The sequence below is a fragment of the Lepisma saccharinum genome, chromosome 1 (assembly GCF_977018435.1).
Source record: "Lepisma saccharinum chromosome 1, izLepSacc3.1, whole genome shotgun sequence".
Classification (NCBI taxonomy): Eukaryota; Metazoa; Arthropoda; class Insecta; order Zygentoma; family Lepismatidae; genus Lepisma; species Lepisma saccharinum.
Genome location: NC_139229.1, coordinates 84,901,598 through 84,928,530, shown reverse-complemented (window position 1 = coordinate 84,928,530; position 26,933 = coordinate 84,901,598). Strand labels below are relative to the sequence as shown.

The 26,933-nt window shown below is 38.2% G+C and overlaps 2 protein-coding genes across 2 annotated transcripts in view; one reads left to right on the top strand and one right to left on the bottom strand.

Annotated features, from left to right (window-relative positions):
- LOC145983984 (uncharacterized) overlaps positions 1-26,515 on the bottom strand; it is a 46,054-nt gene extending 19,539 nt beyond the window's left edge. The window contains exon 1 of the mRNA XM_083117231.1: positions 26,415-26,515. Coding sequence (XP_082973357.1) covers positions 26,415-26,474 — 60 coding nt within the window. The 5' untranslated portion in view covers positions 26,475-26,515. The remainder of the gene's footprint in view (positions 1-26,414) is intronic.
- On the top strand, positions 13,832-22,695 carry LOC145997279 (actin-5C-like). The gene is made up of 5 exons (XM_083134167.1): positions 13,832-13,894; positions 16,490-16,638; positions 19,684-19,923; positions 20,565-20,703; positions 21,775-22,695. Exons 2-5 carry the CDS (start codon positions 16,513-16,515, stop codon positions 22,398-22,400), a joined length of 1,131 nt encoding a protein of 376 aa, XP_082990293.1. The 5' UTR covers positions 13,832-13,894; positions 16,490-16,512; the 3' UTR covers positions 22,401-22,695.
- Positions 26,516-26,933: the final 418 nt, after the last annotated feature.

The window sequence follows — 26,933 nt, the reverse complement described above, 5'->3', positions numbered from 1 at the left end:
GCAAGAACAAGAAAGTCATGCCTGTTCGTGACTCCAACCCAGAACCTTATGTAACGAAATTTGAAATTCTGGAGAAGGCGTCCGTGTTTCGCTTGGTTTTCTCTTTCCTCTACTTCTCTTATATTATCATACATGTATAATAAAAATGGATCTGATACGATATGTTGCGATTCATAATTGTGCTGGTTAGATGCTACAGATGTGAACTCCAACCTGCAATATATTCCCTTTTGTTTTGTACGTGGTTGAACATGAAATTTTCTTACACTGTAACAATTTCTTTCTTTGTTTTGGTTTGGTGCACAGATATGCTAATCTGGACTGGACCTTCAGTTTAAAGTGGGATACTAACCACTACGTGCATCCACCGTGTATCAAACCCGGGATCCCCTGATTACAAGGCGACGACGTTATCACTACGCCATCGAGGAGGCCCCATGACAAAATGTTATTCACTCGATCTCTACCATAATTTATTTCAGCATTTACATTTTCGTTTTCTTCTTCTTTTTTCCTTCTGTTAACTACTCTTATACAACTCTTTTTGCGTCTTCGAATTTCTTTTTGTTTCAGGAAAAAATAATACATGCAGGCTGTATAAAAATTCCCCCGTTCAAATAGATAAAACGTTCATTCTCGATAACTAATTTACATGTTTATCACTAACGTAACCATTTATTTATTTATTTATTTATTGAAATTTCCAGTACAGCAGAAGCCATTTTAAACCGGAAAGAAACAACAGTAAAACAGTACACTAGTGTTAAAATGAACACACGAAACAAGATAAAATAAAATAAAAATAAAAACAAAAAATAAATATAAACATTAACAAGTCGAGACAGTTCCAAGGTAAACAGATGTGTTTCACAAAAGCATTACTTATATACAATTTTTTTTATGTTGGTGATAAAAGATGGATATGAACTGAATATATCGGTTTGGTTTGAGATGACATTGAACTGATTTGGTAGCCTATGAAATAGTGAACGTTAAATGAGTGAGAGTCTTGGAGTTGCAGTGTGGAAAGTTTCCTTGCTCCGTGTTTTGTGTGTAGGCACTCTGAGGGAGAGTTCGTTGAGTGGGATGCTGCATCTTAGGTTTCCATTAATAATCTTATGTAGTAATTTCATATCTGCAACGTATCTACGTGATTCTGGAGTATTTATGTTTAAGTTTACAAGCAGATCTCTCCTAGGTAGGTGTCTCAGGGCCACTCTATATCGAACGATGGAGAGGAAAAAGCTGAGAACACGCTCGATCTTGGAGGTATGAGAAGGGGCAGCCATGTTCCAGATGGGTGAACAGTATTCTAGAATGGGGGACACAAAAGTTTTGAAGTAAATGGAAAGTGCTTTCGGGTTATGGATTTCGGTGAATCTGTAAAGTAAGCCTAGCATACGCATTGTCTTTTTTGTGATGGTTGATATGTGATTATCGAAAGTTAGTTTAGAATCTATGAGGATACCTAGATCTCGGTGTTGTGCTTCTTTTGCTAGAGGGAGGTCGGTGAGTGTATAATTTCCTTCAAGAATGTTTTGCTTCAATGAAATTGTTATGTAAGAGCATTTCGAAGGGTTTGTGGTCAGTTTACATCGCTTACACCATTCAGAGAATCTATTTATGTCATTTTGGAGAAGTTGCATGTCTGATGGCTGTTAGGAAACTATTCAAATGTTAACTGATATAACTGAAGATGAAACAATACTTACAGCCACTAACGAAATATCTATTCTTGTGTAGCCTCACAGACAACAAGTATCTGGTGAGTCATTCATTCTTACGAACTACGGGCGAAGGTCACCGAACTAAAGGGTGGTGGCAAGCAAGCAGGCGTCTGCTCTACCAAAGGCGAAGTAACGTGTTCCTGTTATCAATGGCGTACGAAATAAGGAGGAACACAGCTATCTGACGTATGTTTTGGTCCCGTCATTACACGTAGAACACTTTATCGTCATGGCCTTGAAGTTCCCTCAGGGCACTGCTACGTAAAGGCTTCTCAGCTAGAAGAATATCTTCCCCATTGAGTGGAGGAAAAGTGGGTGCGTATAGGTCCTTCAACTTTCGTATTCTTGTTCATTTCAGAACGCATGCTGTATCGTCGACTTAATCCAATCTATCCGTTGTAGGTTTTAGGTTCTGTTTCTATTCGGTTATTTCACACTGTCTTACTGCTTATGTTATTCGCGACGAATGTTCTGTATTCGATAATATGGACAATAACGGGATTGTGTTGATTGCTTGATTTGGTGTCTTAAGTCCACTTCATGTCCTGTTAGGCTAATCGTGAATGGACCTACAGTTTAAAGGGGGATCCTAACCACTATGTTCCTCCACCGAGTTTCGAACCCGGGATCCCTTAATTACAAGGCGCCCACGATCCCACTGCGCCGTCGGGGAGTGTGTTCAAAACGAATGAATGAAATTTGAGTGATATGATATGCAACCATTGTAAGACTATTGAAAGAAACGCTATGGGAACCTGCCAGTTTTTCTACTGCAGACAGGAAACCATAAACATGGAAGAGAAGCTTATATTCTATGAAACCTTGCTAAATAATCCATAGAGGCATAGCAACGTTAAACAACCTATTATATGATACATATAGGTTTAAAAGATCGAAATACAAAGATTGTGTGCGCCTCACTGATGGCGTAGTGATAAGGCCTTGTAATCAAGGGGTCTTGGGTACGATACCATGTGATAGAACATACTGGTCCGGATCCCACTTTAAACTGTATTCAGTTCAGATTAGTCTATCTGTGCCGGTGACTCAGTCGGTAACGCGTCTGACTACCATGCTATAGGCCCCGGGTTCGATCCCTGGCCGGTTCAAATCCGGGAACATTTCTAACGATGGAAGCGGCCCCGGCGTCGAATAACATGGGTACCTGGGGGAAACCCTGGGGGTAAAGGCGGTCAGGGGCGTGATGCTGATCACATCACCCCCACTCACGAACGGATCAAGAAAGTGTGGAGCGTTACCCCCACACCCCCTATACGCCTTCATGGCGTAGCGCTAAGCACAGGTGAGCACTTTACCTTTTTTTTTTTTTTTGCATAAAGTGGACTTACAACAAAATTTAAACTTGCGATAAAGATTATGATAAGGTATTAAAGAATTGGGTCTAACACATTTTTTTATTGTTTACCAATGACATTGTTAACTAATATTCCTAATTTCAGTTTCAAGATGAAATCGGCTACGAAATAAAAGGAGTGGGTTTTTCTGTTACGAAATTCCACTTTTGTAGTAGACGTTTGCCACACTAAGATGTGACATAATAAACAAATCTGAGACACTTTCAAAGTATTGAATTGCTCTCTACGTATTTGGGAACAATCTTTCAAATATAATACTTTTTTTGGACGCGTCAAATCATAGTATTTAATTCCTGTTTTAGCAGCTTTAAGAAACCTGATTTGGGGGGGTTACAAATGCCCTTTCTGCCCCTGTCAAGTTACGCCTATGACGAACAGGAATTCAAAGTAAAAGACTGTCCCGACTAAATCGGGAGACACGTCTGATAGATTTACAATTGGGAAAATCATAATTAAGCGTGTAGTTGAAAACAACCTATTTTCATATATTGCATGCAGCTCTACTTTTTCTGCAATGTGGATCAAGAACTGGGGACGTGGAGAAGCACAGCACTCCACGTAACCAATAGCCACGTGACCCTCTTTGCTTTCCTGTCATGTTGACCTTCGCATGGAAGACATTTCTCGGTGTTAAGACAGGCAAAATCACCCGATCATCGAAGAGTGCAATATGTGTTGCCTACCCTCCTGCATTACTTGCTCCTATTAAAACCTTATGGGGAAGAACTTTTTTCCATGACTGTACGCACTACATAGTTTTGATTTTTCTACAATATTTTGTTACATTTAGTTTTCTTTTAAGCTGTATCTTACTTTGTCCCCTATATACACATTCTTCCCCTCCCTCGACAGTTCTTCTTCCAGTCTTTCTTCCTTCTTCCTCGCCCCACTTCTCTTTTCCTGTACTCTCACCAAAAAACGCATACATTTTACTTTACACACACTTACACTATAAAGATGGCTCGTCTGGAGCATGATCACTCATTTCGCTGCCTTCTCTAATAGCTTCCTTTATCTTTATTCTGTCGTCTACCACTTCTATCACCTCCCTCCCTTTTAAGTTTTTCATCCATTTGTCCATTAGGTCACGTGTAGAAGGACAATTCAGTAGGATATGCTTGTTCGTCTCCTCCCCATCGCACAAAGAACATATCGTTTTCCCTGCTTCGTTTCTCTTTTTTTTTTTAGTTGTTTCCATCCCCCTAATCTGAACCATACCAGCGCGCCTCTTTCATTTTTTCCCATAACCTGTATATACTTCGCTTTCTCCCATTCTCTTACTCTTAGCTGTTCCTATTGGCTGCGGTTCCTGGATCGGATGCCGGAGCAACACATGACGGGTTTGTTTCAACTCAATGTGACGCCACGCTAATATAGTCCATTGCGTTATGCACATGTACAGTAACTCTTTGACAAGGGAGTTTTTGAACGTGGCCCACGAGAGAACAACAGCGATATGATTTATTTCCTGCGATACGGTTTCTACAACCGCAGTGTGACATTCCAATGTAAACGTACTCGCGGACATTTTTAAAAGGCAACTTTTAATCGGTCAATTCTGGTCTACGAATTTTAAATAAATTCAATCCCTGACTGGGAGAGAAAATCAGCAAACGTAAATGAGTTCTAGACATTGTATAACCTTTTCATATTTAAAGTATTTCAATTCGGTCCAGGAACATTTTTTCCGGATGAATTTAAATACGGTCCAAGAACTTCTTTTTTCGGATAAAATTAAATTAGGTCCAGGAACCTTTTTTCCAGAATGAATTTCAATTCGGTCCAGAAACCTTCTTTTCCCGCATCAATTTAAATATGGTCCAGGAACCTTTCTTCAATGAAACAATACGCAACTTGGACCGAATTTAAATTGTGCGAGAAAAAAGGTTCCGGTCCTGCACCGGAACCCAATAGAACCCATTAGAATTTATGGGTTCCTGGACCTTTAACAACCCTGGTGTAAGGCAACAATATTTTACAGCACAGAGAAAATATCCTAAAGTGCCGAAGTACCCAAAATTATTTCACATCATCTGCGTACCTATGGTCGCATAGGTCTAGCTTACGCCTCGAACTACCACACCAAAATGTATACACAACACCGAGCAGTTCTTTTTGGTTTGAATTCTGTCGATGAACTGCGGCGAATGTTCATTTCTTATGCGAAATCCTCGCTTTTATACCTTTTCAAGATCACAGATTAAATACAGATGAATCACTTTAATTACAAAGCATGCTAGAAACAAAACTGACATCTGCACACGTTTACATCCCAAACTCACACAAGGCATTATCTCAATACATATACATATAGATGCATACAGAATTACACAAAACAGAATACAATACAATAAATATTAAACTAGAGATACATATGAAACTAAGGTACAATTAATACATTAACACAAAAATTATGTTTTCTTTCACAAATGTATTATACCAGTGACATATTTTGAAGTGGTGACGTCACTTGAAAGTATAGATCATATCATCATCATCGTTGGAATTTTTGAGGTCATTTTTTTAAAAAAAAAAAAAAAAAGTGGGGTGCGACCATTTTGTGAAGCTTTCTTTAAAAAAAATTGTGCTGATATGTTGATTTTTGCATTAAATTCGAAATATTAATTACACTTGAGAAACATTACTACCGTATTTTGAAGTACGGACTTACAAAATTTAATCTTCTGTGTCCTAAGATTCTGCGCCGCTATCATTGGTTTCGTTATCTGAAGAGCCGTTGCGACGATTACCTGATGAAAGGTTGCATACCAATTTTTGGTCTGAAAAAACAACAGGGTCCGAAGATCATGCGGTGAAATACGGTATTCTGAAGCGATGTGTGGGGGTACATTATATCTATCTTGGTTGAAGTTCCCCGATAGGAGAGCGTTACACGTGAAGGGAAACTAAAGGAGGGTAACTGCTGGAAAGTCCAATAAGTGTGACGTCTTATAATTAAACACTTTAAAAGTAGACCTGTCAATTAAGCTAATTTTCTTGCGTTACTGAACGCATACTTACTTTCTGCTACAACGAAACACCGCCCTCTCCGGGTTTTTTCTGCTCTCCTGCATCCAATAAACTGGCTCAAATATGTTAGCGTGCCGAGTTACACTCCTATGCGGGTTGGAATCATTTCTACCACAGAGCCTCCATGATGGCGAAGTGGTAACGTCGTCGCCTTGCAATTAAGGGGTCCCGGGTTTTATACCCGGTGGAGGCACAGAGGTTCGGATCGCACTTTAAACTGTACGTCCAGTCCCGATTAGCCTTTCTGTGCAGAAAGTGGACTTAAAGCAACAATCAATCATTTCTACCACAGTAATAGTTCATCTCGTACATTGCGATGGATGAAGAACATTTGTTTAACTCTCCCTGTTAAGTTTCCATGTTGGTTTTGAACGTTTAATCTAAATGATTCTAGATTTCAGATGATCGTGATTTAGTGCGATTGCATAGTTTATACGTAAAGTAGAGCGACGACCTTATGTTAATTGGCAGCCGATCTTCGTGGCGGAGTGAATGCATACACGCCACACGACGCCAGGAATCCAGGGTTCGAATCCCGGCCTGGGCATGGGTATCGTTTGTGAGCGTCCCTTCATCAATTTCATCAAATCACCACTCATCCTGATCGTCGCGATTAGCCGAAAATGGCAGAGAAGCGATGCTAAATAAAAAAAAATTAAAAATCAAAATTTGTTAATTGAGTGTTTAATATTAATTTTGGGTGTCAAGGATAAAATATTTTCTTATATCGGATAAGCAAGTAGGCGCCCCTTTTGGGACATTCCCTTCCAGTGAAGAGGTTGTGGGGGGCAGCGAAGACTTGACTTCATTAACTTCACATGCTTTTATCGTGCGAGATTTAAAGATTGCTCCCTTTCTTACGCCATACACAAGAAAGAACAAAGAAATGCTTTTTAGTTACGGACGACCATTGTAATAGTCAATACCATACTATCTAAAGCAAGAAAGTTTAATTCAAGGTTAAATATACGGTTTATAATAAATCTGTTAGAAAGCTGAAGATATAGCCTGCCCAACTTGTTCCTACAGTGACTCTGGGAAGATTTTAACATAGAGTGAGGCTTGATGGCTGTTCCCTTACGTACCCAACCTGTGCTCGACTTGCATAGCAATCACTGTGCGAATTAAGCTCTTTGCTTTGGGAGAGCGAGGGGAATGTCCACTCAGTGGCGTATTTGTGATCTTATTTCGGGAGGTAGATTCTTCTTGGGTTTGCAAATTTGTACATGCTACCAGTTAGTAAACTAAACTATTGCCTTACAGTTCTAAGTGCCATAGAACAATGGTTCTAGACTACGTCATAAAATCTTTAAACATTTACACGTAATTTAGAAATATTTAGTATATTTACATTCTAAGATAACCCAAAACTCGTACACAATAGAGCTATCGAGCTAGCAACACCAAAACCGTGGCAAAATTTCTATTTCCAAGTTCAAACTTAATGTCCATCTAACTTACCTACAAGTTTCTTGTGAACACTTTAATACATGTAAAATATCGGCACTATGCCATGAAAACTTTAAATGGAAAACCGCCTGCTCGGTAAGGTTGGCCAGTTCCAGAATGTGTACTTTAATCCACAAGGTTGCATACTTTTCGGCAGGGAAATTTTTGATGACTGGACACAAATGATTCTTCAATTGTGTTTGTTATGTAGTTAAAAAATATGATATTTTATATGGTTTCAATTTCATTTGCTTTAAGAGGGATAAAAACATCCCTTGCAGGGATAAACATAATTTTTCTTCCCAGGGATAAAATATCTTGTGGGGGGATTCCCTGCACCCCCCATTAATTCGCACATTGATAGAAATAGTGTCAATCAGCATATACTGTCATCTTCCTCTCTCCAAATAATTATCTTACTATTTTTTTCTCTTTGCTTCTCTCCCTCATATTGTAGCAAGTGTTCTTCAAATGCTGCAAGAAGTCGTGTTCTTGTCAGCAACACTCTTGTGTCATGCTTCATGGCTGCATTTTCTGTTAGGTGTTGTGGTCGTTTATCTGACTCATAAATCAAGATTATTATCTGCATGTTTTTTTGTACAAGGGCAACGTATCGTTGTTGTGCTCCAATTTCGCCCAGGTTTATTGTTTTCTAATTGCACTCATTTGTCGTCCAAGTTTCATGCCACTGCATTCAGCCGGGTCTTTCAGGAAGCATCAGTTGCACAAGATAGGACTACAACTTTTGTTGCAAGATAAAAATCTAGGTTATATCCACTATTATTGACTGATTTATGTTGTTAATTATTTGTGCACTTGCGACAGTTCATTCGTTCTAAATATGAGGATAAAATTATAAAAGATATATTACATAAATCTGGGATTAGAACCTGAAGAAATACTGGTATACACGATTCTCTTATTAATAATTGAAACAAACTTATTGCTATTTAAATGATATCAACCCAGCCATGGGTATAAATGGGTCCGTATGTAAGAACCGGAATAAACAATCAGACAATAGCGAAATAAGAAAATAGTAAATATATTCGTGCATTATCCTAGTTCTCGTTCTGCATATTTAACGCATAATTGAAGAGAGACACTTTAACTGTACGTATGTGCTTAATCTGATAAGGAGACTAGCTTGATACTTCAACCTGGACTCAAATTTTAGTTATTATACTTTATAAGTTCATGATAAAGTCTGGATAATCTTCCATCCTGAAGTAAATTAAGAATCTGAAAAAATTGAATTAATGATATGTGTGATCAAAATAAAAATACAATAAATAAACTAAACGATCTTTTAGAAAAATATCCAAAATGCACTGTTCATTCATTAGCAGATTAACAGCAAAGAGTTGGGCCTCTCGATGGTGTAATAATTATCGTAGTGGTTGATTGATTGATTGCTTTAGTTTATTTTACTTGCTTTTCATCTTCTTTTGACAAATCAATCAATCAATCTTTCTGAGTGTCCCTTCATCAATTTCATCTAATTTCATTCTCATAGCCACTATTAGCCAAATGTTCCGAAAATCGGCAGAAAAGCGACGATAAATATGTGCTTCTATGGTGCTCCAACCGACCTGGACTAGTTAGCACAGCGCGCTACAACGCAAGTTATACCAGATTCGATTCCAGGCCGGAGCATGGATGTTCTTTGTGTGCCACTTCATCAATTTCATCACATCATCACTCATCCTCATCGTCGCGATTAGCCAAAAGTGACAAAGAGGCGACGCTAATTACCAAAGACTAAATCAAAATGTATGGGCCTGATATCGAACCCTGGCCTGCAAATTGTAACCCCTCCTCCTAATTCAAATCTTGGCTACACCTAGAGCCTTATATTATTTCCATGATACTCAGATTCAATTCCGCTTCATTCAACGTAATGTATGCCAAGTGATTGTAACGCAAATTTCAAGAATGGTCTCTGATCTAATAGCGTTACGCACCAAAAGGTATCCTTTAAAACCTCATATCGACTACAATACGGTCAATAAACCAGTCTGTGAAAGCTTCAACTGACAAGCATTACTTTCACGAGCGCTGATAGTAGAGAATAAAACCTTGTAAGTAATGCACGATATATGAAAGTAGCGGCGCCTCTTTGGGATTGCATTTTACGCTCATAATTATGCTGATGGATGACCAGTGCAGTTGTTATTGAAACAGTGGGGGTTGGCTTGAACGACAATGCGTGACTTCTGGATACAGAACCTTTCTGGCTTGATTGTCGCGCAGATATGATAGGGCCAACGAACTCTCAATTTAATTGCTTTAGAATTAGTGCCTAGAAAGGGATAAGTGTTTATTGAGGCATCCTATCATGGTGTGACCTCACTATGTACTCTAAAACTAGCCATTAAAGTGTATGTCCTAGTTTCTTACTAATTGAGGCAAAGCTTTTTGTATTGTTGTTATTTTACGTCACTTTTCTGCCACTTTTGGCTAATCTATTTGCTTCCAAGCTTTCTTTGGTCATAAATACGAGTTTTTTTAAGGTTATTTGTTTTTATATACGTAATTATAAACAATAACATTCTGGTATTACTCGTACCACAAATCTGCTCATTACCAACTCGACGTAGATTTAGTGCAAAATTCCCTATTCAAATAATATTTTATAAAGATTGTTTTCCAAATGGAGAAAATGGGTTAATAGCGACGATGAGAATGACTGATGATAAGATGAAATTGGTGAAGGGACACTTACAAAGAACACTTGTGCCAATGTCGGGATTCGAACCCGGGAACTGCAATGGAATGTTTTGGTTGGGTAATGTTGAAGTCTTCCGGGATCCGAACTACTGAAATGTGCCCCTAGCGAGAATCGAAGCGGGTACTTGCTAGATTTTCGGAATGTCGATAAGGACCACTTACAAAAATAATTCTTCCGCGGTAAACAATACAATTATTATTTTGTTATTGTATTTTATTGAATATGAAATTTATTATATATGAAACAGACGAAAGAACAAAACAATGAAAGACATATTTCTAACTCGGGATTCAAACACAACACAGGTTGCTCTAATAATGCGGGAGCATCTTTTAAGCAATGTGAAAGAGATGTCAATTGTCTTGACTTACTTATATTGAAAAAACATAAAGTGAAAAAATGCTTAATTTATTGTCTTGTTGGTGCTGACTTCATGAAAAGTTCTGAATAAACTTCTATCGATATGTGCAATTGCGTGGTTTAAAAAACCACTTAGTTCACAAAACAGAAAACTGCCCCATAAGCACGTCAATGCTTCAGCGTTCTTCACGTTTCATTTGTTTGTGTGCATTGTCCTCAAGTGGCAGTAAAACAACTGTCAATAAATATTAACTTTTAAGTACCTTTACCTAATACGTTTTAGTATCCATCTGTACCATTCACGATAAAAAGAAACGTTTGGAAGAGATCTATAATATGTTTATTCATAATTTGTTGTCATATACAGTGTGTGCAACGGAAAAGTTAGATACACTGCTTTAAGTTTCTTTTATTTACTGTGAAAATATTATATAATTAATCTAACAGTAGATGTTACAGTGTTAACACCACCTCAAAATTGACCTGCACTGTGGCCGTGCGCAAGGACGTCCGCAGAATTTTTTCTCGGGGGGGGGGGGTGGCAGAGTAAGATTTCGTATCTTGTCCTTCAGCCATAGAAACTTTTATTATTATTATTACTACTACTATAGTGCAGGAGGCCTTAGAAAGAGCGTTTCGCGGGCTAACAGCAGACGTCGCTCGTACACTATTGCCGATACTCTCGTGTCGTCTGCTCCTCAGCCGAACAAACAGGCGGAGGTAGCAAGAGGCAGAGGTCACTCACCCTTCCAGAAGGGTGCAGCGAGAGCTAGCTGTGGCAACCGGGCTCGCTCATTCGCGGACCTGATTGGTTCTCGCAGACACCCCCCCCCCCCATATTGTCGTCTGCTGCAAGCCAGCGAAACGATCTTTCTACGGCCTCCTGCACTATAGTTACTACTACTTTAGAAATCATAAAATTCAAATTGAATTGATAATAGTTTGGCATTGTATACACGTGCAGACTGGAGTCTACTATTTAGATAGAAACTGGATCCGCTTTGCTTCATTTCAATAAACATCTATCACTTTGTTGATGAACAGTTCTTTGTCCTTTTGTACTTTTTCACGATGCACAGATATCAATCAGAGTCAGAGACTACTTAATCTACTGTCCTTCATGGTACCTCTGATCCATGTTTTTACATGTCGAAGGGAACTGTAAAAAAAGTATGAATTATCAAGGTCAGATACCAGCTTCGGGAAATGATTTCGGCAAATTCAAAAGGATCTTGTTTAAAAGGAATAAATTCTTGATATTTCCTGCACTATAATAAGTTTCTGAAATTTCTTGAAATTTACCGTTTTTATTCCAGTAGTGCAAAACAATCACTTGATATGAGAAATAGGGTGTGTACATTTAGAAAATTTCTCGACCTGATCAAGAAATGAAATAGAGAATAAAGTATATAATATTTCCTTCCCAATACTGTAATGACCAAAATTTTTATGTCCCGTACACCCCTGGTTACGGCAGCCAACATGATTATAATGTTTCTTGTAAATCGTAGAAAACAATATTATTTGTAATGAAATATCGCAACAATTTATCCATTAAAATTTTTTCCAGATCTCTCGGGAGGCCCCCCCTCGACATGGACGTGCGGTCTAAGTCTGTAAAGATCAGAATGACCCTTACTGGCTTTTATGTAATATTAATTAACTGCTTGCTTGATACATGGTGAAAAGATTAATTCTTATGTGTACTTTTATGTATTATTGCTTGTAAGAATATGTGCTTGTGCTTTTTACTGGACATTAGATTCCCCTGTTCTTAGCTTCACAATTGGGGGAGCTGCCTTTCAAAAGACCGTTGCTGTGGAAAATTCCAGTGCTACTGGGTGGAAGTCCACGGACTCGCACTCCTCTTCTCTAGTCCACTTATGGCGGCTAGACTGATAATAAGAATGTAACATTTGAAGCCAACCCCTGTTGCTGTCCCAAAAGCCCCTTTAGAAGAGCTTTGATTATTTAGACATTTCCGTATTGAATAATTATGCCCCGAAGTTAAAAGAAGTAAAAGCGTAAGGAAACGCATTCAAATGAACGGAATATCGTAAAGTCGAGGGTAGGCCCGTAGAGATAGTTTTGCTAACTCTGCGGTAAAGGAAGTGCCAATGGTGTAAGCCATAGGTGCACATTTTGTTGTTTTAAGTTGTTTTTTTTTTATTTGCACCAGTGCAAGCAAACAAATTGTAAATAATGTAAATAAAAAACTGCATACAATAAACCATATGTAATCCTCCAAGATAATGTTCTGATTTGCTTAATTAACTCCTAGAGCTCTAGTACTGCCTTTTACCAGCTGTACATGTGCAACGAACCTAGGGACAGAAATATAAATTTTATGTGTACCCCCTTCTTGTATTTCGGGCATTCTTATAAATCTGCTCTCCAGACACCCAGAGAGAGAGATTGAAAGTATTAAAGAAGGGAAGTAATCCAGGGTCGGATATAAACAAAGGAAAAGGGGGACGCTTTCACAAGTCGTAAGACTTTGGACTCGGGGTTCGGGACGGACGCTGGTTCGAGTCCACTGGGAACAGCAAGGAATTTTTTTCACTTGAGATAATTGATTAATTTAGTTTATTTTACTTCGCTTTTCGGACATGTTTGGCTAATCGCGAAGATAAGGATTAGTGATGATATGATGAAATCGTTTAAGGGAGCAATCGCAAAGAACACCCATGCCGGGATTAGAACCCGAGACCTTTGATCTCGTACCGCACTGTGCTAATCACTCTACCACGGAGGTCGGCTCTCGCCTGAGATGACGAGCCTCATGGAACCTAATATTGGGTAGTTTTTAATTAATAATATTTCACCGACGGAAAGTGTATGATGGTTGATAAATACTGAACAGTACCGTGGATGTTTCCTTACATCGGAAAGAAAAGGACAGATAGTGATCTAGATAGAAAGTAGGCTCTTAGGAAAAAGCGCACGGTTGTAAAGTTGAAAGCGGAAGCGTGTGGTAGGTGACTTCCGTGACGGCGTCTGGTTTACAGAAAGAAGCAGCGACCTTGTTTCTGCTCTCAGACTTCGGCTATTGGCGCGTCGTGAAAGCTTCAGTGACTTTCTTGGATAATCGTGTTGAGTATTGTGGTATGTCACGCCAATTAAGTCTCCCTGAGACGGGAGAAATGGAGTGGATCTCTCGAGTATTTAGACGTCGGTCTCTCGGCCTGCTCATCGCAGTCTCCTCAAGAACATCGAACCAGGTGTGTGAGCGTGTGAACTGTGCATCCAGTGGAGTTGGCTAACATGTTTGTTGTTTTCAGTGTTCTGAGTCCAAAGTAGTGGTGCTAACGTAATCCAGTGTAGTCACGGAAAGTACTCTGTTCAGGGACTTCAATTGTGGAATCTGAACCCTGACTCGTAATCGGAAAGTCGTAGGTTCAAATCCCACGATCCGTCATCCTGGAAAAGTTTTTGCCCGTCGTTTTCCTCAGTAGCTCCACTGAGGTGAATGCTGGGGGGATAGTACCTCTAATCAGTGTTCGGATTGAAGAAACTGTAAATGGGTGTGGGGCGGGAGTTCCTAAATTTCTTTACCCATCATTTGAAATGTTTTGTCTACATCAGTACCTCTCGAACTAAGACCTGAGGACCACAATCCGGCCTATCATGACTTATGTGACCCGCCATACTTATAAAACTTCTAACTTTATTTTGAAGACTTATTTTTATTGTCATATTATTAAATATGGCCCGTAAAATATTGTCCAAATAGTTATTTGCCCTGCATAAAGAAAGACGGGGTGACCTTGATCAAATTGTCATTGCAATGACAATAACAACAAAGTATATTATTTAAGGTATATTTATTAAAAGCCAGACAATTTTCACTTTAAAAACTACAATTTTGTATAAGTATGACTTCGAGCTCCAATATTGTCATTTTCTTCACGAAGATTCTACATGACATGACATACATAACACTTTTCTACCTTAAAGTTAAGCTTTCATATTATAAAATACTGATGAATAATAAAAAAATAACTATAATACTACAAATACTCTCAGAAAGTGTGGAAATTTTGTCCCAGTTGAGAATTAATTTAGACTATAGGGAAAAATCCAGACGAAGGGAAATTTCCCGTCTCGCCCCTCCCCTTCAATTCAAACACTACAAAAGTGACAAGTCTTTCCATTTTCGTCAAAGGATAAGTGAGCAAATCGACCTTAACCTTCCACGAAATGTCCTTGGACCTTGAATAAACTGTGGTTATTATTTTGTAATGAACGGAAGGTTAAAATCTTAACAGTCCAGAACAAGATCGTAAGTACACCACTGGTCTCATTTTCTGTTCGGCTCTCTCTCATGTTCCCCGTTTGAGTTTACCTAATGGTAAATATAAACGACATTGCTTAAATCAAACAAAATAAAATTTCAAAAAATCATAATTGAAGATTCAAGGAAGCAGTCGATAAAACGAACGGACAATTTTCGTTGACATATTTGATGAACAACTATACATATTTCGTACGTGGGGCATACTTGCGTGTAAAGTGTGATCACTACAAACAGTGTTGGTCACGTGGAGTTTTCTTGAGAGGCAACTTTGAAGCATTACTTTATGTTTTCCGCAATTACTGTGGGCAGAATATAAGAAACAGAACCTATTATATGTTATATTACATTAGCTTTCTTCATTCATTTATTCATTATGTACCTGACTCGTTTTATCCATTTACAACCATAATTTGTTAATTGCTTACAATTTAAGCAATTGTTTTGTTCTACTTCACATCTTTACATCAATTTTATCACAGATTTCACCATAAGAACATGTGTGAGTAAAATGTTCAATTCTACATTACTACCGTACATTACTATATTTTCTTAAATATAACGGTCTCCTCGATAGCGTGATAACTAATGCTGTCGCCTTGATCTGGATTCGATTCCAGTGAAGGCATTTTGAACAGTGGTTCAGATTCCTCTTTAGGACCAGTCCCGGCTTGAGCAAATTTATCGAAAATTTTACATTTATTTTCTTTCGCGCTTACCAAAATATTTTTTTCCGCAGTCTACCACGGTAATTTCCTTATTATTTGGTTGCACTCAGCACTTTCATGTCCACGTTCATATCTCTTGTTCTTCGCAGTTCAAATTCTCCGTGAATATTGTTTCGTAAAGAATATCATGCTCTCAGTCTCTTCAATAACACATTTACATGCCTTGTTCCATTCGAATAATGGAACAACTGTATATGCAGTTTAACTCGAGCAAATTTATAAGATTCTCCAATACACGTTTTTGTCCACACAAAATTTCTGCATTCTGGACATTAAATCAAGATAGGGCAACTGGGGGCGGAAGGGGTGACCCTTAATGTCAACCTCATTTCCACGTAGTACACCTTGCATTTATTCTACAGACTAGCAAGACTTACAGCCAGTATAATTCTCTGTGGTTCATGTTATGTTGTCTGTATATGTTTGTGATTGTCCCGTCATTCATCTGATCTTATCACCACTCATCCCATCGCCGCGATTAGCCAAAAAAGGCAGAATAGCAACGTAAAATAAACTAAATCAAATCAAATCTGTGGCAATTTGAGTAGACATCCTGCTTTCTTTGCACATGTATCAACTTGGCCTAGAAACATAAATGTGATTTCAACAAGTAAAATGAACAGTTTTGCCACACTTTTTGTTTGGAAAATTTGAGGTTAGGTTATGCCAATATTAAACCCTTCATAGCATTTTACTTCTAACTTGAATTAACACTTGATATACCCCATCAATTTCTGCAGTAAATATTGAAATGTCCTCACATTATAACGTCAACAAATTCTCCTGCTTTTTAGGAAACCCATCTCCTCCCTACAACATGTGCGACGAAGACGTAGCTGCCCTTGTTGTCGACAATGGCTCCGGAATGTGCAAGGCTGGCTTCGCAGGTGACGACGCACCGAGGGCTGTCTTCCCTTCGATCGTCGGTCGACCACGGTATCAGGTAAGGAAAACAAACAACATTGAGTTTCTTATATTCAATATGAGAAGTGGGGCGTCGAAACCGCCCCTCCCCCCAGTTCTCGCTTGGCTCCCTCTATAAGGGGCCCAATGTATAACATTCAACAAAATTTCATGTTGTAACAAAATATTATTTGCGTAATGGAAATTTCATTAATTATTTGAAGACTCTCTGTGAGAACATTTAGGCCCTTATTTAATCCATTTCTAGTTTGAATTATTTTTTTTATTTAAGGTCAAAAAAATTTTGCATGCAAGAACTTTGCATAAAATAGGCGTGAAATTACGCGGGATACTGCTCTGAAATGCGAACATCAACAATGGGGGACTATCACTCAGTTCAGCGTTTATAGTTTAGAGTGTCCGTGCGTTTACTCTATTTCAGTATTTCTTTTCCAAATACACAGTGAATTACGGAAAACGAATGGTACATTATGATTGTGTGCAAGAATAGGAGACGAGGTATTCGTGTACTCGTGTTCTAGAGTGAGTCAGTCCATAGAAAAATATGTGCCTTTGTTTTCCACACGAATGTAAGCTACTTTTAACTTCTATTGTCGGCGTCTATTGTCGTCAGGGGTGGAAATTGGTCAGTAAAATCAGTGAAAGTCAGTTTTTTCATCTTAGTCTGTGATTTGTCAGTATTTTTTTAAAGGATGGCCAGTAAAGTCAGTATTTTTGTGTTTGCATAACTGCAATTTGTTACTTTTATGGTTTTGTTACTCCATTACTTCAGATCTCACTTCCCAACTGAGATGATTTTTTTTTTTCAATTCAACCAAAGGCAATACATTTTTCCTACCAGTGATGAAACCATTTCTTGAGTATTTGCTTTCTTCAACACGTGAGTCATTGCTAGTTGAGCTACAGAAGTGATAGAATGGTGCAGTAAATGGGCACAGAAGAATTGTGTTCACCAATGGGAAAATGTTGTACTGTTGAGGAGGCTTTCAAATCGCAAAATGACAGGGTGTATGCTAGAAGTTCATGAGAAGGTAGTCGAAAGGAAGGGTTCTGCTTCAATCATGATGTTGTGAGGGGTGAGTTATGATGATAACAAGGGTTAAAAACATCAGCCTGAGTGTACCAGGAGACAGCCATAGACATAATGGTCAAGTATCTCAACACTCTTTTTCATGTTCAGGAGTGAAGCTTTCAATAGGATTCTGTGCCAGCTCGTAAGATACAAACAGCCCAGCAGTGGCTTGAGACTAAAGTACCTGATTTCATTTCCCCCCTTTGATTGGTCATCTGGTAGTGCAGACCTCAACCCTCTAGATTACAAATTGTGGTCTCTGCTTTAAGACATGATTGCAAGAAGGCACACCCCTATGCTGCCAGTCTGAAGTGCTCTCTTGTGAAGAGAGTGGCAGATTTCCATTTTAAAAGAGCTTAATTATAATTTTTTGAGTAAAATACCAAAGACAGACAACGTACGTTCTTCTTTTCAATATCTGCTACACACTATTGTTTAAATAATTGTTTTATTGCCTTACATAATTTTGTACAATTATGAAAACTATCATCAATAAAAAAAATGTGATGGCTAAGCTATCAGGATGGTGGAGACAAGATAATTTTCAAAAAATGAAATACTGCACTACCTTTTCAATTCCATTTCTAACACTTAGCAATTTATTGATATTGTGTAAATAAATAGGTCAGTATTTGATCAGTAATTTGTTAGTATTTGGTTAGTTTCTTTTGTTTATTGATATTTTTGTCAGTTAAATCAGTAATTTTGACCACTTTACATATGTGTGCATACTGCATTGTTAAACATTTATATAATGCGTAACCAATGTTACATACAAAGTATTATTTTCCATAATTATATTTAATCACAATATATCGATTTTTTGTCAATCAAAATCGATATACCTTGATATGTTTTTAGAGTTAGTAATTGTAATTACAATTTTTCAAAGTTAACTCAATTGTTTATTCTTAGCCCCCCCCCCCCACCCTCACCCCGCCGCAAACTGAAAGAAATCTGTATTTGTGCCTTGCTTAGCTTTGGGTGTCTCCAAATATCGGAAGAAATCGGCGCCCATGAAGGTTAGGTTTAATATGCTAGAATCATTATGCATGAGCTTCTTGCAACCAAGTTACGAAAATCTGTCTTCAAAAAAAAAAAAAATATTGTTTACTTTCGAGTAAAGATTTCAGAAGGAACTTCAAATTTCCGAGTTGTGTATCATATTATGAAATTTCGAATTTTAAAGATTTCTAAACATGAACGAATGAAAGGAGATGGGAGCTTGTCCATCCCCTAGTTGCCTAAAAGTAGCCATACATTCATAGATACATACACACATATACATGTGTATGTGTATGTACTCTGGTTGCTAATTTTTGTCACTTTCGGAGGGGATTACACACGTATATGTATATGATTTACATTATATCCGAATGTTTCAAGAGTAGTAACTGAAATTTCCCCCACTAAAAGCATTTCAAATACCACACTATATTTTTCTAGTTTTTGTTTTAAGTTGACTTTATGCGCAGAAAGGCTAATAGGGACTATATAGACCTCCACCGTGTATCGAACCCGGGACCACAAGACGATGACGCTACCACTGCACCACGGGAGGCGCGCACACACTATATATACATACACATTCAGAAACACACGTAAGAGTAGGCCTACAGCCTCCCATTTGGTGTCTAAAATTAAGCGATCTCTCTCTGTTACAACTTTTGAAATTAACAGTATACTTTTCTTTGAGCAGTAGCGGCGATTGGGTTCTAAAATTGGGGAGAGGGGGTGAACAAGGACAGTTTGCTTTCTGTTGGCAGGCAAGGCTTAATATTAAGAGGCCATAGTGAGGGGGAAACTGCCCCTCCTAGTCGCCACCACTGTCTTTGAGTATAACGATCTACAGCTCATCATCCTCTTCTTCACTGCTTCGCACACATACACCCTGCGGAGGGGGTTAACCACAACCGAATAGGGATGGACAGATTCAATTATTTCATTCAGAAAACTAAGCTGACAAATTTTATAGTTAGTGTTGTCTTCCAGGGCATTATGGTCGGTATGGGACAGAAGGACAGTTACGTGGGGGACGAGGCCCAATCGAAGCGAGGAATCCTCACCGTGAAATACCCAATAGAGCACGGAATCGTCACCAACTGGGACGACATGGAGAAGATCTGGCACCACACTTTCTACAACGAGCTTCGGATAGCTCCTGAGGAACACCCTGTACTTCTCACTGAAGCTCCCCTCAACCCCAAGGCTAACAGAGAGAAGATGACTCAAGTAAGTAAACCATACTCCCTCCGTTCTAAAGATGGTGCTGTTCTCCAGGCACATATATCTTTACTGAACAGGAATGGGAATATCAGTCTTTGGTAATATGAATTTGTTATAATAATATTTTCATAAAACGAATCTAATATTCTTGTAGAAATCTAATTCGTTCAGTTGGATTTAATTATTTCAAAGGCAAGAGCATTCAGCATATATTTTATTAAATTCAATATAACTTGACAAAGGAGTTTCTCGATTAAATTTAAATATATAGATTCCTATGATCAATGTAGCCTTTATTGAGATCTCAAGATTAATACAATTTCTGGATAAATTATATTTTAGAATCTTAGTTTTTTACACAACTTGCTGATATTTATCTTGTGTAGTTATTGGTAAGAAGCAGTTTTCTGGATTTCATTTATTCAGAAAACAGGTAACTTTCTTTTAATTCTAAATTTAAAAAAAGTTTTAATGTTATTCTAAGATAGAAAAATTGTTTATTTCTCTTATATTCACGATTTTACATAAAACATTAATAGCGTAGGTTTCTAACTACTTCTTGTCTAGTAGTCAGACTACATACGTTAGATATTCGTAGATAGAACTAATTTCACCTCGACATGTACGATTTACTACTTTAATTTCAGATAATGTTCGAAAGCTTTAACACCCCTGCCATGTATGTGGCAATTCAAGCAGTGCTCTCTCTCTACGCCTCAGGAAGAACAACAGGCATTGTGTTAGACTCTGGCGACGGAGTGTCTCACACGGTGCCCATTTATGAAGGTAAGGTATTCAGGTGCATTGCTTCAGATAGTATCCACTTGTCGCTCTTGCAAACTATATTTTCCTAGAGACGTTTATTGAATGGATACTACATTGTCAAACTTAATGATCAGTACATTTTGTGAGATTTTAAAAGACTAGTTGGAACCTGAGCCAGTACCAAAAAAAAAGGTGTATTTTGAAGATGCATTTCATTTGTAGAGCCACAGTGGTATTCTTGATTTTAATACAAAGTATTCCAAAAGAACAAAGGCAAAAGAGTTTATGTGAATTGCATTTGAAGACCACAGGGAAAGAACGTGCTTTGTCCATTTGTAGCCAAATTGAGGTAAAAGTGCTATCAAAAAGCTCTGTGAACGGTCTTTTTAACTAGGAATTGTACAAGAATGGAATGTGCTTTTCCATTCATTGTAAAGGGTTTCTGGATGCGTATGCAGGGAAAGAAAGAACATGCTCATAACAAGGAAATAACGTGTTCTCCTGTAAAATCAAGAAAATGCACAAAGCAAGTTCTTTCTCTGTGGTCTTCATTTGCTAATTTTGGAAATTCACTAAAAACATAAAACATCGAGAACATTTGCATTTACGACGTTCTTCAGGGGTCGATCTGAATATTTATATGTTTCCGGCTTACTTCTAATATTTAAATTGTTCCTCTCTTTAATAGATGTCGGAAAACGTTTGAAATAATAAGTATTTGGTTGCTTAAGATTTGTAAAATGGCGCTTACGAACATAATTTTAATCACTATGTTTGTCTCATTCTCTTCTCCCATCAGTTAGAAAATTTATGCGTGTCCAACTGTACAAAGACAATGGAAGAAATGAATGCAATGTACTGCATTTTCGATTGCATATTTTATATCTATATCTAAGTATATATTTACATCCCCCACTCACGACCGGATCAAGAAAGTGTGGGGCGTTACCCCCACACCCCCTATACGCCTTCATGGCGTGGTGCTATGCACAGGGGAACACTTTACCTTTTTTTTTTTTTACCTTAGAAATGTTCTCATTACTCAAAGTGAAAATTCCGGATAGACACTAACCGAATGTCTATTTGTCACAGGATACGCCTTACCACACGCCATCCTCCGATTGGATCTGGCCGGAAGAGACCTCACCGACTACCTCATGAAGATCCTCACGGAACGAGGCTACAGCTTCACCACCACGGCCGAGAGAGAAATAGTCCGCGACATCAAGGAGAAGATCTGCTACGTGGCTCTCGACTTCGAGGAGGAGATGTCAAACGCGGCGGCCTCCAGCGCCCTGGAGAGGTCCTACGAGCTTCCGGACGGACAGGTCATCACCATCGGCAACGAGAGGTTCCGGTGTCCGGAGGCGCTCTTCCAGCCGGCCTTCCTGGGGATGGAATCTTGCGGAATCCACGACACCACCTACAACTCCATCATGAAGTGCGACGTGGACATCAGGAAGGATTTGTACGCTAACACAGTTCTCTCCGGAGGAACTACCATGTACCCGGGCATTGCCGACAGGATGCAGAAGGAAATCACGTCTTTGGCGCCTTCCACCATGAAGATCAAGATCATTGCGCCACCAGAAAGAAAATACTCTGTTTGGATTGGTGGTTCCATCTTGTCCTCTTTGTCCACCTTCCAGCAAATGTGGATTTCCAAGCACGAATACGACGAATCTGGGCCTTCGATTGTGCACAGGAAATGCTTCTAGTCATAGGATTAACATCATATTTATATCTTCTTTATTGACGCTAATTTATATCCAAATATGTCGACAACCAATCTTCTAATGCATCGTGCGTGTAATTTGTTTTCGCATTACATCCGAGTAATACGCTAACAGCATAATTTCTCTCCACCGAAATAAATAGTTCCTGCTTTCACTTGATGAAAGCTATAAAATGCTCATGATCCTTATTGCATGAGGATATATAACCGTTTTAATGTTATATTTCTTTGATGTAATTGTTTCTATTTAATTCTTTGTTTGCTAATAAAGTTCTTTGAATGCACTGTTTCTTTAGGTCTCCTTACCATAAAAATACGATATTTCAAAGGTAAAAGGAATTTATTAATTTTCGATACGTTGATACAGCAAATGAAATATCAATCAGTGGTTCTCTAGAAACATCCTTTCTCAGTGTTCAGTTAAAATTTGAAATTTTTTTGTCGACTGGTTCTCGAGAAAATTGTGACCAATGTTACCCCATAAGCTTACACGCAAAATGTTCAAACCTTCGGCGGGGTGGGAGATCGCCTTAAGAATTGATAATATATAATTCCTAAAAATAATAATTCGTTTTAATTTAATTTACATGCTCATTAATTCATCAAAACGATACATTTAAAAAATACTCTGTCTCTAAGTTAATCGTGAATATGATATTGATTAGTGAACTGAATGAATTAAATGAAGAATGGAATACAATGTTACGCAGGGATCTTACCTAAGAAAGACATATCGTCCACTGAGAATACAAATGTCCTATCTCTCATTGTACTACAATTAGAGATAGGACATTTGCATTCTCAGTGGACGATATGGCTGTATATTTACGCTAACCATTTCATCTGCAAAGCTTTTTCATAGGCAGCCTCCCTAGAATTTTTCAGCTAAATCCTGTGCACCGCCATCCCGAAAATTTTCCTCGTGTGCCAGTGGCGCAACCACAGGGATGGCAGAGGGCATTGCCACCCCCCCCCCAAACTTGGACGGAAATGAGTTCTAGGGGGAGAGGGGTAAACATTGACAGCTAAGGGTACTTGCAGGAGGCAATTACCGCCCCAATTTCAAATTCCATATGTATTTTCTTATTTTACGTCGCTCCATGTTGCATATGTGTAAAACATCGTGCATGAAAGTTATACATGTAATATATATATATATATATATATATATATATATATATATATATATATATATATATATATATATTCGGATTGCATTTATAAAGCATAATTCGTGTGCTTGTTTTCCATTATTAATGTGAAATTGAACGTGTTGAATTATTAATTCAAATCAGTGGCGACTCGTGAAATTTTTGGGGTGTAGGAAGTTATGGTAAACAGAACGAGGAAAGTTTTCGAAAATGCGTTCAATTACACAGTGACATGTATCGCCTGTACCTAGGATTAGCCATTGGATTTGTAATGTTAGCTGCAGGCCCTCCCTGCCTGTCATGTGTGGATTAAGAACAGCTTTGCCAATACCAACCTCCTGATAAGAAAAGGTGCGGTTTCAACTCATAAATTACACTAAATATGATAAAACTATGCTAGGGTTTATTATTATTTTTATTATTATACAATTATTATTAATTTATTATCATCATTTCCTAATGACTATAGTAGTTTTAAGTTCAATTTTATTTTGCTATTTTGGAGTTGTGAACTGCGTTATTGATTATTTATTGTAGTTAAGCAACATTAGGAATTTCGACCATTCAATAAAATGGGTTTAGCATAGTGCTTGAAAAACGTTGAAGAAAATTCCATGATTGGTAACGGCGTCCGTTTGTTTTATTTGTGACCTCCAACTCTCTCTACCGATTTCCTTTTATGAAATGTTCCTCACTTGTTAAATCGGGGAGGATAAAGAAAAGATGAAAACAAGAGGATGGATCAGGGCCTGTAAAAGCTTGTCCCTTGGTCGGCATACTTCCTTTTATTTGAAACAAGTCCGCTAGAGAAGTACACTTCTGTTCACAAAAAGTGGCACACTCGTTTGAGTTGAAGTCCAGCTTCGTGGCCGAACGTACAGCCGAAGTAAGTGTTCAGAAAGCAGCAGTGTTACTTACTAGTAGTGTAAGTTTATTGTTTCAACTTCAAAAAAAGGATGAGCCCTCTTTTTTTTACGATTTAACTTCAGTGATAGCCTTTCATGACTATTTTTTGTGGATTTTATAGCGTTCAACGACATTTTAGTGCAATTTTCATGGCAACTAAATTTTCACAAAAGGATGAGTTCCTGGACAGTAATTGGACTTGGAAAACTTTCGATTGATGAAAAAAAAAATTGGTCATCTTTTTTCTTATGATTTAACCTCAGTGATAGCCTTTTATGACGATTTTTTTGGTGCAATTTTCATGCCACGATCTTACGTGATATAACTTAACCTATTCACTGATTATTTTTTTATTTTTTTGTTTCTCGGTCTAAATTAACCTAAGTGTCGTAGCCTTTCATGACGATTTATTTTGGTGCGGTGCAAATAAATTTTCGCACCACGATCTTACGTGATATAACTTAACCTATTCACTGATCATTTTTTTTTTTTTTGTTTCTCGGTCTAAATTAACCTAAGTGTCGTCTACGGGACTTTACGAGTTACCGAATGCCCCTGGCCCAAATCTCGAAAATAGTGCAAAAGAGAGGTACGCCCTCACCACCTGTTGACAGAGAGGCAGGACTTGGAAAATTTTCGATTGATAAAAAAAAAAATTGGTTCTCCTATACTAATTTTGGTATGGGAGGACATCGAGACTCGACCAACACACTAAACCCGACCTCTCTACGGTTACATGTTCGGAAGTTACGAGTGATGGTGGGTGTGCAAACACCCCTTGCCCTTGAACTCAGGACCACCAAACTTGGCATACATACTCTACGTCCCCAATATCGACAAGAGGTGGTATTTGGGGAGATTTTTCGATTTATTTTTTCTCTATCTCTCACCGTTTTCGAGATGTTTGCAATTTTTAACGCTGGACTTGGAAAATTTTCGACAGAGGGGTCAACCATGATAAACTATGTTTATTTTGTTAGGAGATCAAAAAGAACATCGAGTCGATGCTAACGCAAAAAACCTCATGTCTCTACGATGATCCTATCGAGCGTTCAAAAAAAAAAAATCGGCAATTGGACCACCCTTGAACTTTTAGGACCACCAAACTTGGTGCACGTACTCTATATCACCAAAATCGATTTTTCTATTTATTTTCGCGCTATCTCTCACCGTTTTCGAGATATTCGCAATTTTAGCTCTGGACTTGGAAAATTTCCAGAGCCTATGTTATTTTTTTGAATTTCCAGTCAGGGAGGACACGAACACGCCAATGCAACCTTCGAAGTTACGAACGATCGGCCCACCCTTGAACTCAGGACCAACAAACTTGGCATACATACTCTACATCCACAAGATCGACAAGGGTGTCAACGTGGGATATTTTTCGATTTATTTTCGCTCTATCTCTCACCGTTTTCGAGATATTTGCAATTTTTAACGCTGGACTTGGAAAATTTTCGACAGAGGGGTCAACCATGATAACCTATGTTCATTTTGTTAGGAGCCGATGCTCTACGATGATCCTATCGAAAAAAAGAAACCTTGAAGACCATCTCACAGCTCCCTCTAGCAATTACCTTCTTTTCGTAGATGACTGTAAAATTTTCAGGGAAATCTCCACTTCCGAAGATACTCATCTTCTTCAGAATGACCTAACGACGTTTACTTCCTGGTGCCTGACATGGGACCTTACATTACATCCTGACAAGTGTACTACTCTCACTATCTCTCTCAAGAAGAACCTGTTAAAGTCATCTTCCTCCATCTCTGGCAATAACATGAAAGCAGTATCCTCTCACAAAGACATAGGCATTGTATTCGACCAAAAAAGCTCACATTTGAGGAACATATTTTATGCACCACAAAAAAAAAAAAAAGACCATGCGTCTCTTAGGTTTACTCTACAGTTTCACTGAAACTACAGACATCTCAGCCCTTACCTTGTACTTCAAATCATTCATCTTCCTAATAATAGAATTCTGCTCTCCCGTCTGGTCCATGGCATGTAGCACTCAGCTCTCCAGAATCGATTCAGTCTTTCACTTCTTCCTAACTATAGTCCTTCACAGGGTTCCCTCATTACGCAATTTTTCATCTCCGCATTTCTTGTCTTTTCTAAACTTACAAACTGCTTATCAGCGATGTTTGCAGAATGATTTCAGTTATTTATACAAAATTGTGAATGGCAAAATCCGCTGCAACACACTTCTTGAGGAATTCCACTTTCGAGTACCTATGCGCACAACACGCAACACAAGGTTATTTTATACAAAAAAGAAAACCTAGACTAGAAATTCAAAGAAAGATCTCTCTTTTACAGACTTGCAGCACAATACAATGATCTCCCCTCAAATATTGATATACAGCATGTCCATAAATATACTGTCATACTTTAAAGTAGTATTACGTCGCTTTGGATAACCGTATTTAAATGAAATTGGTGACATTTGAAAGAAAAA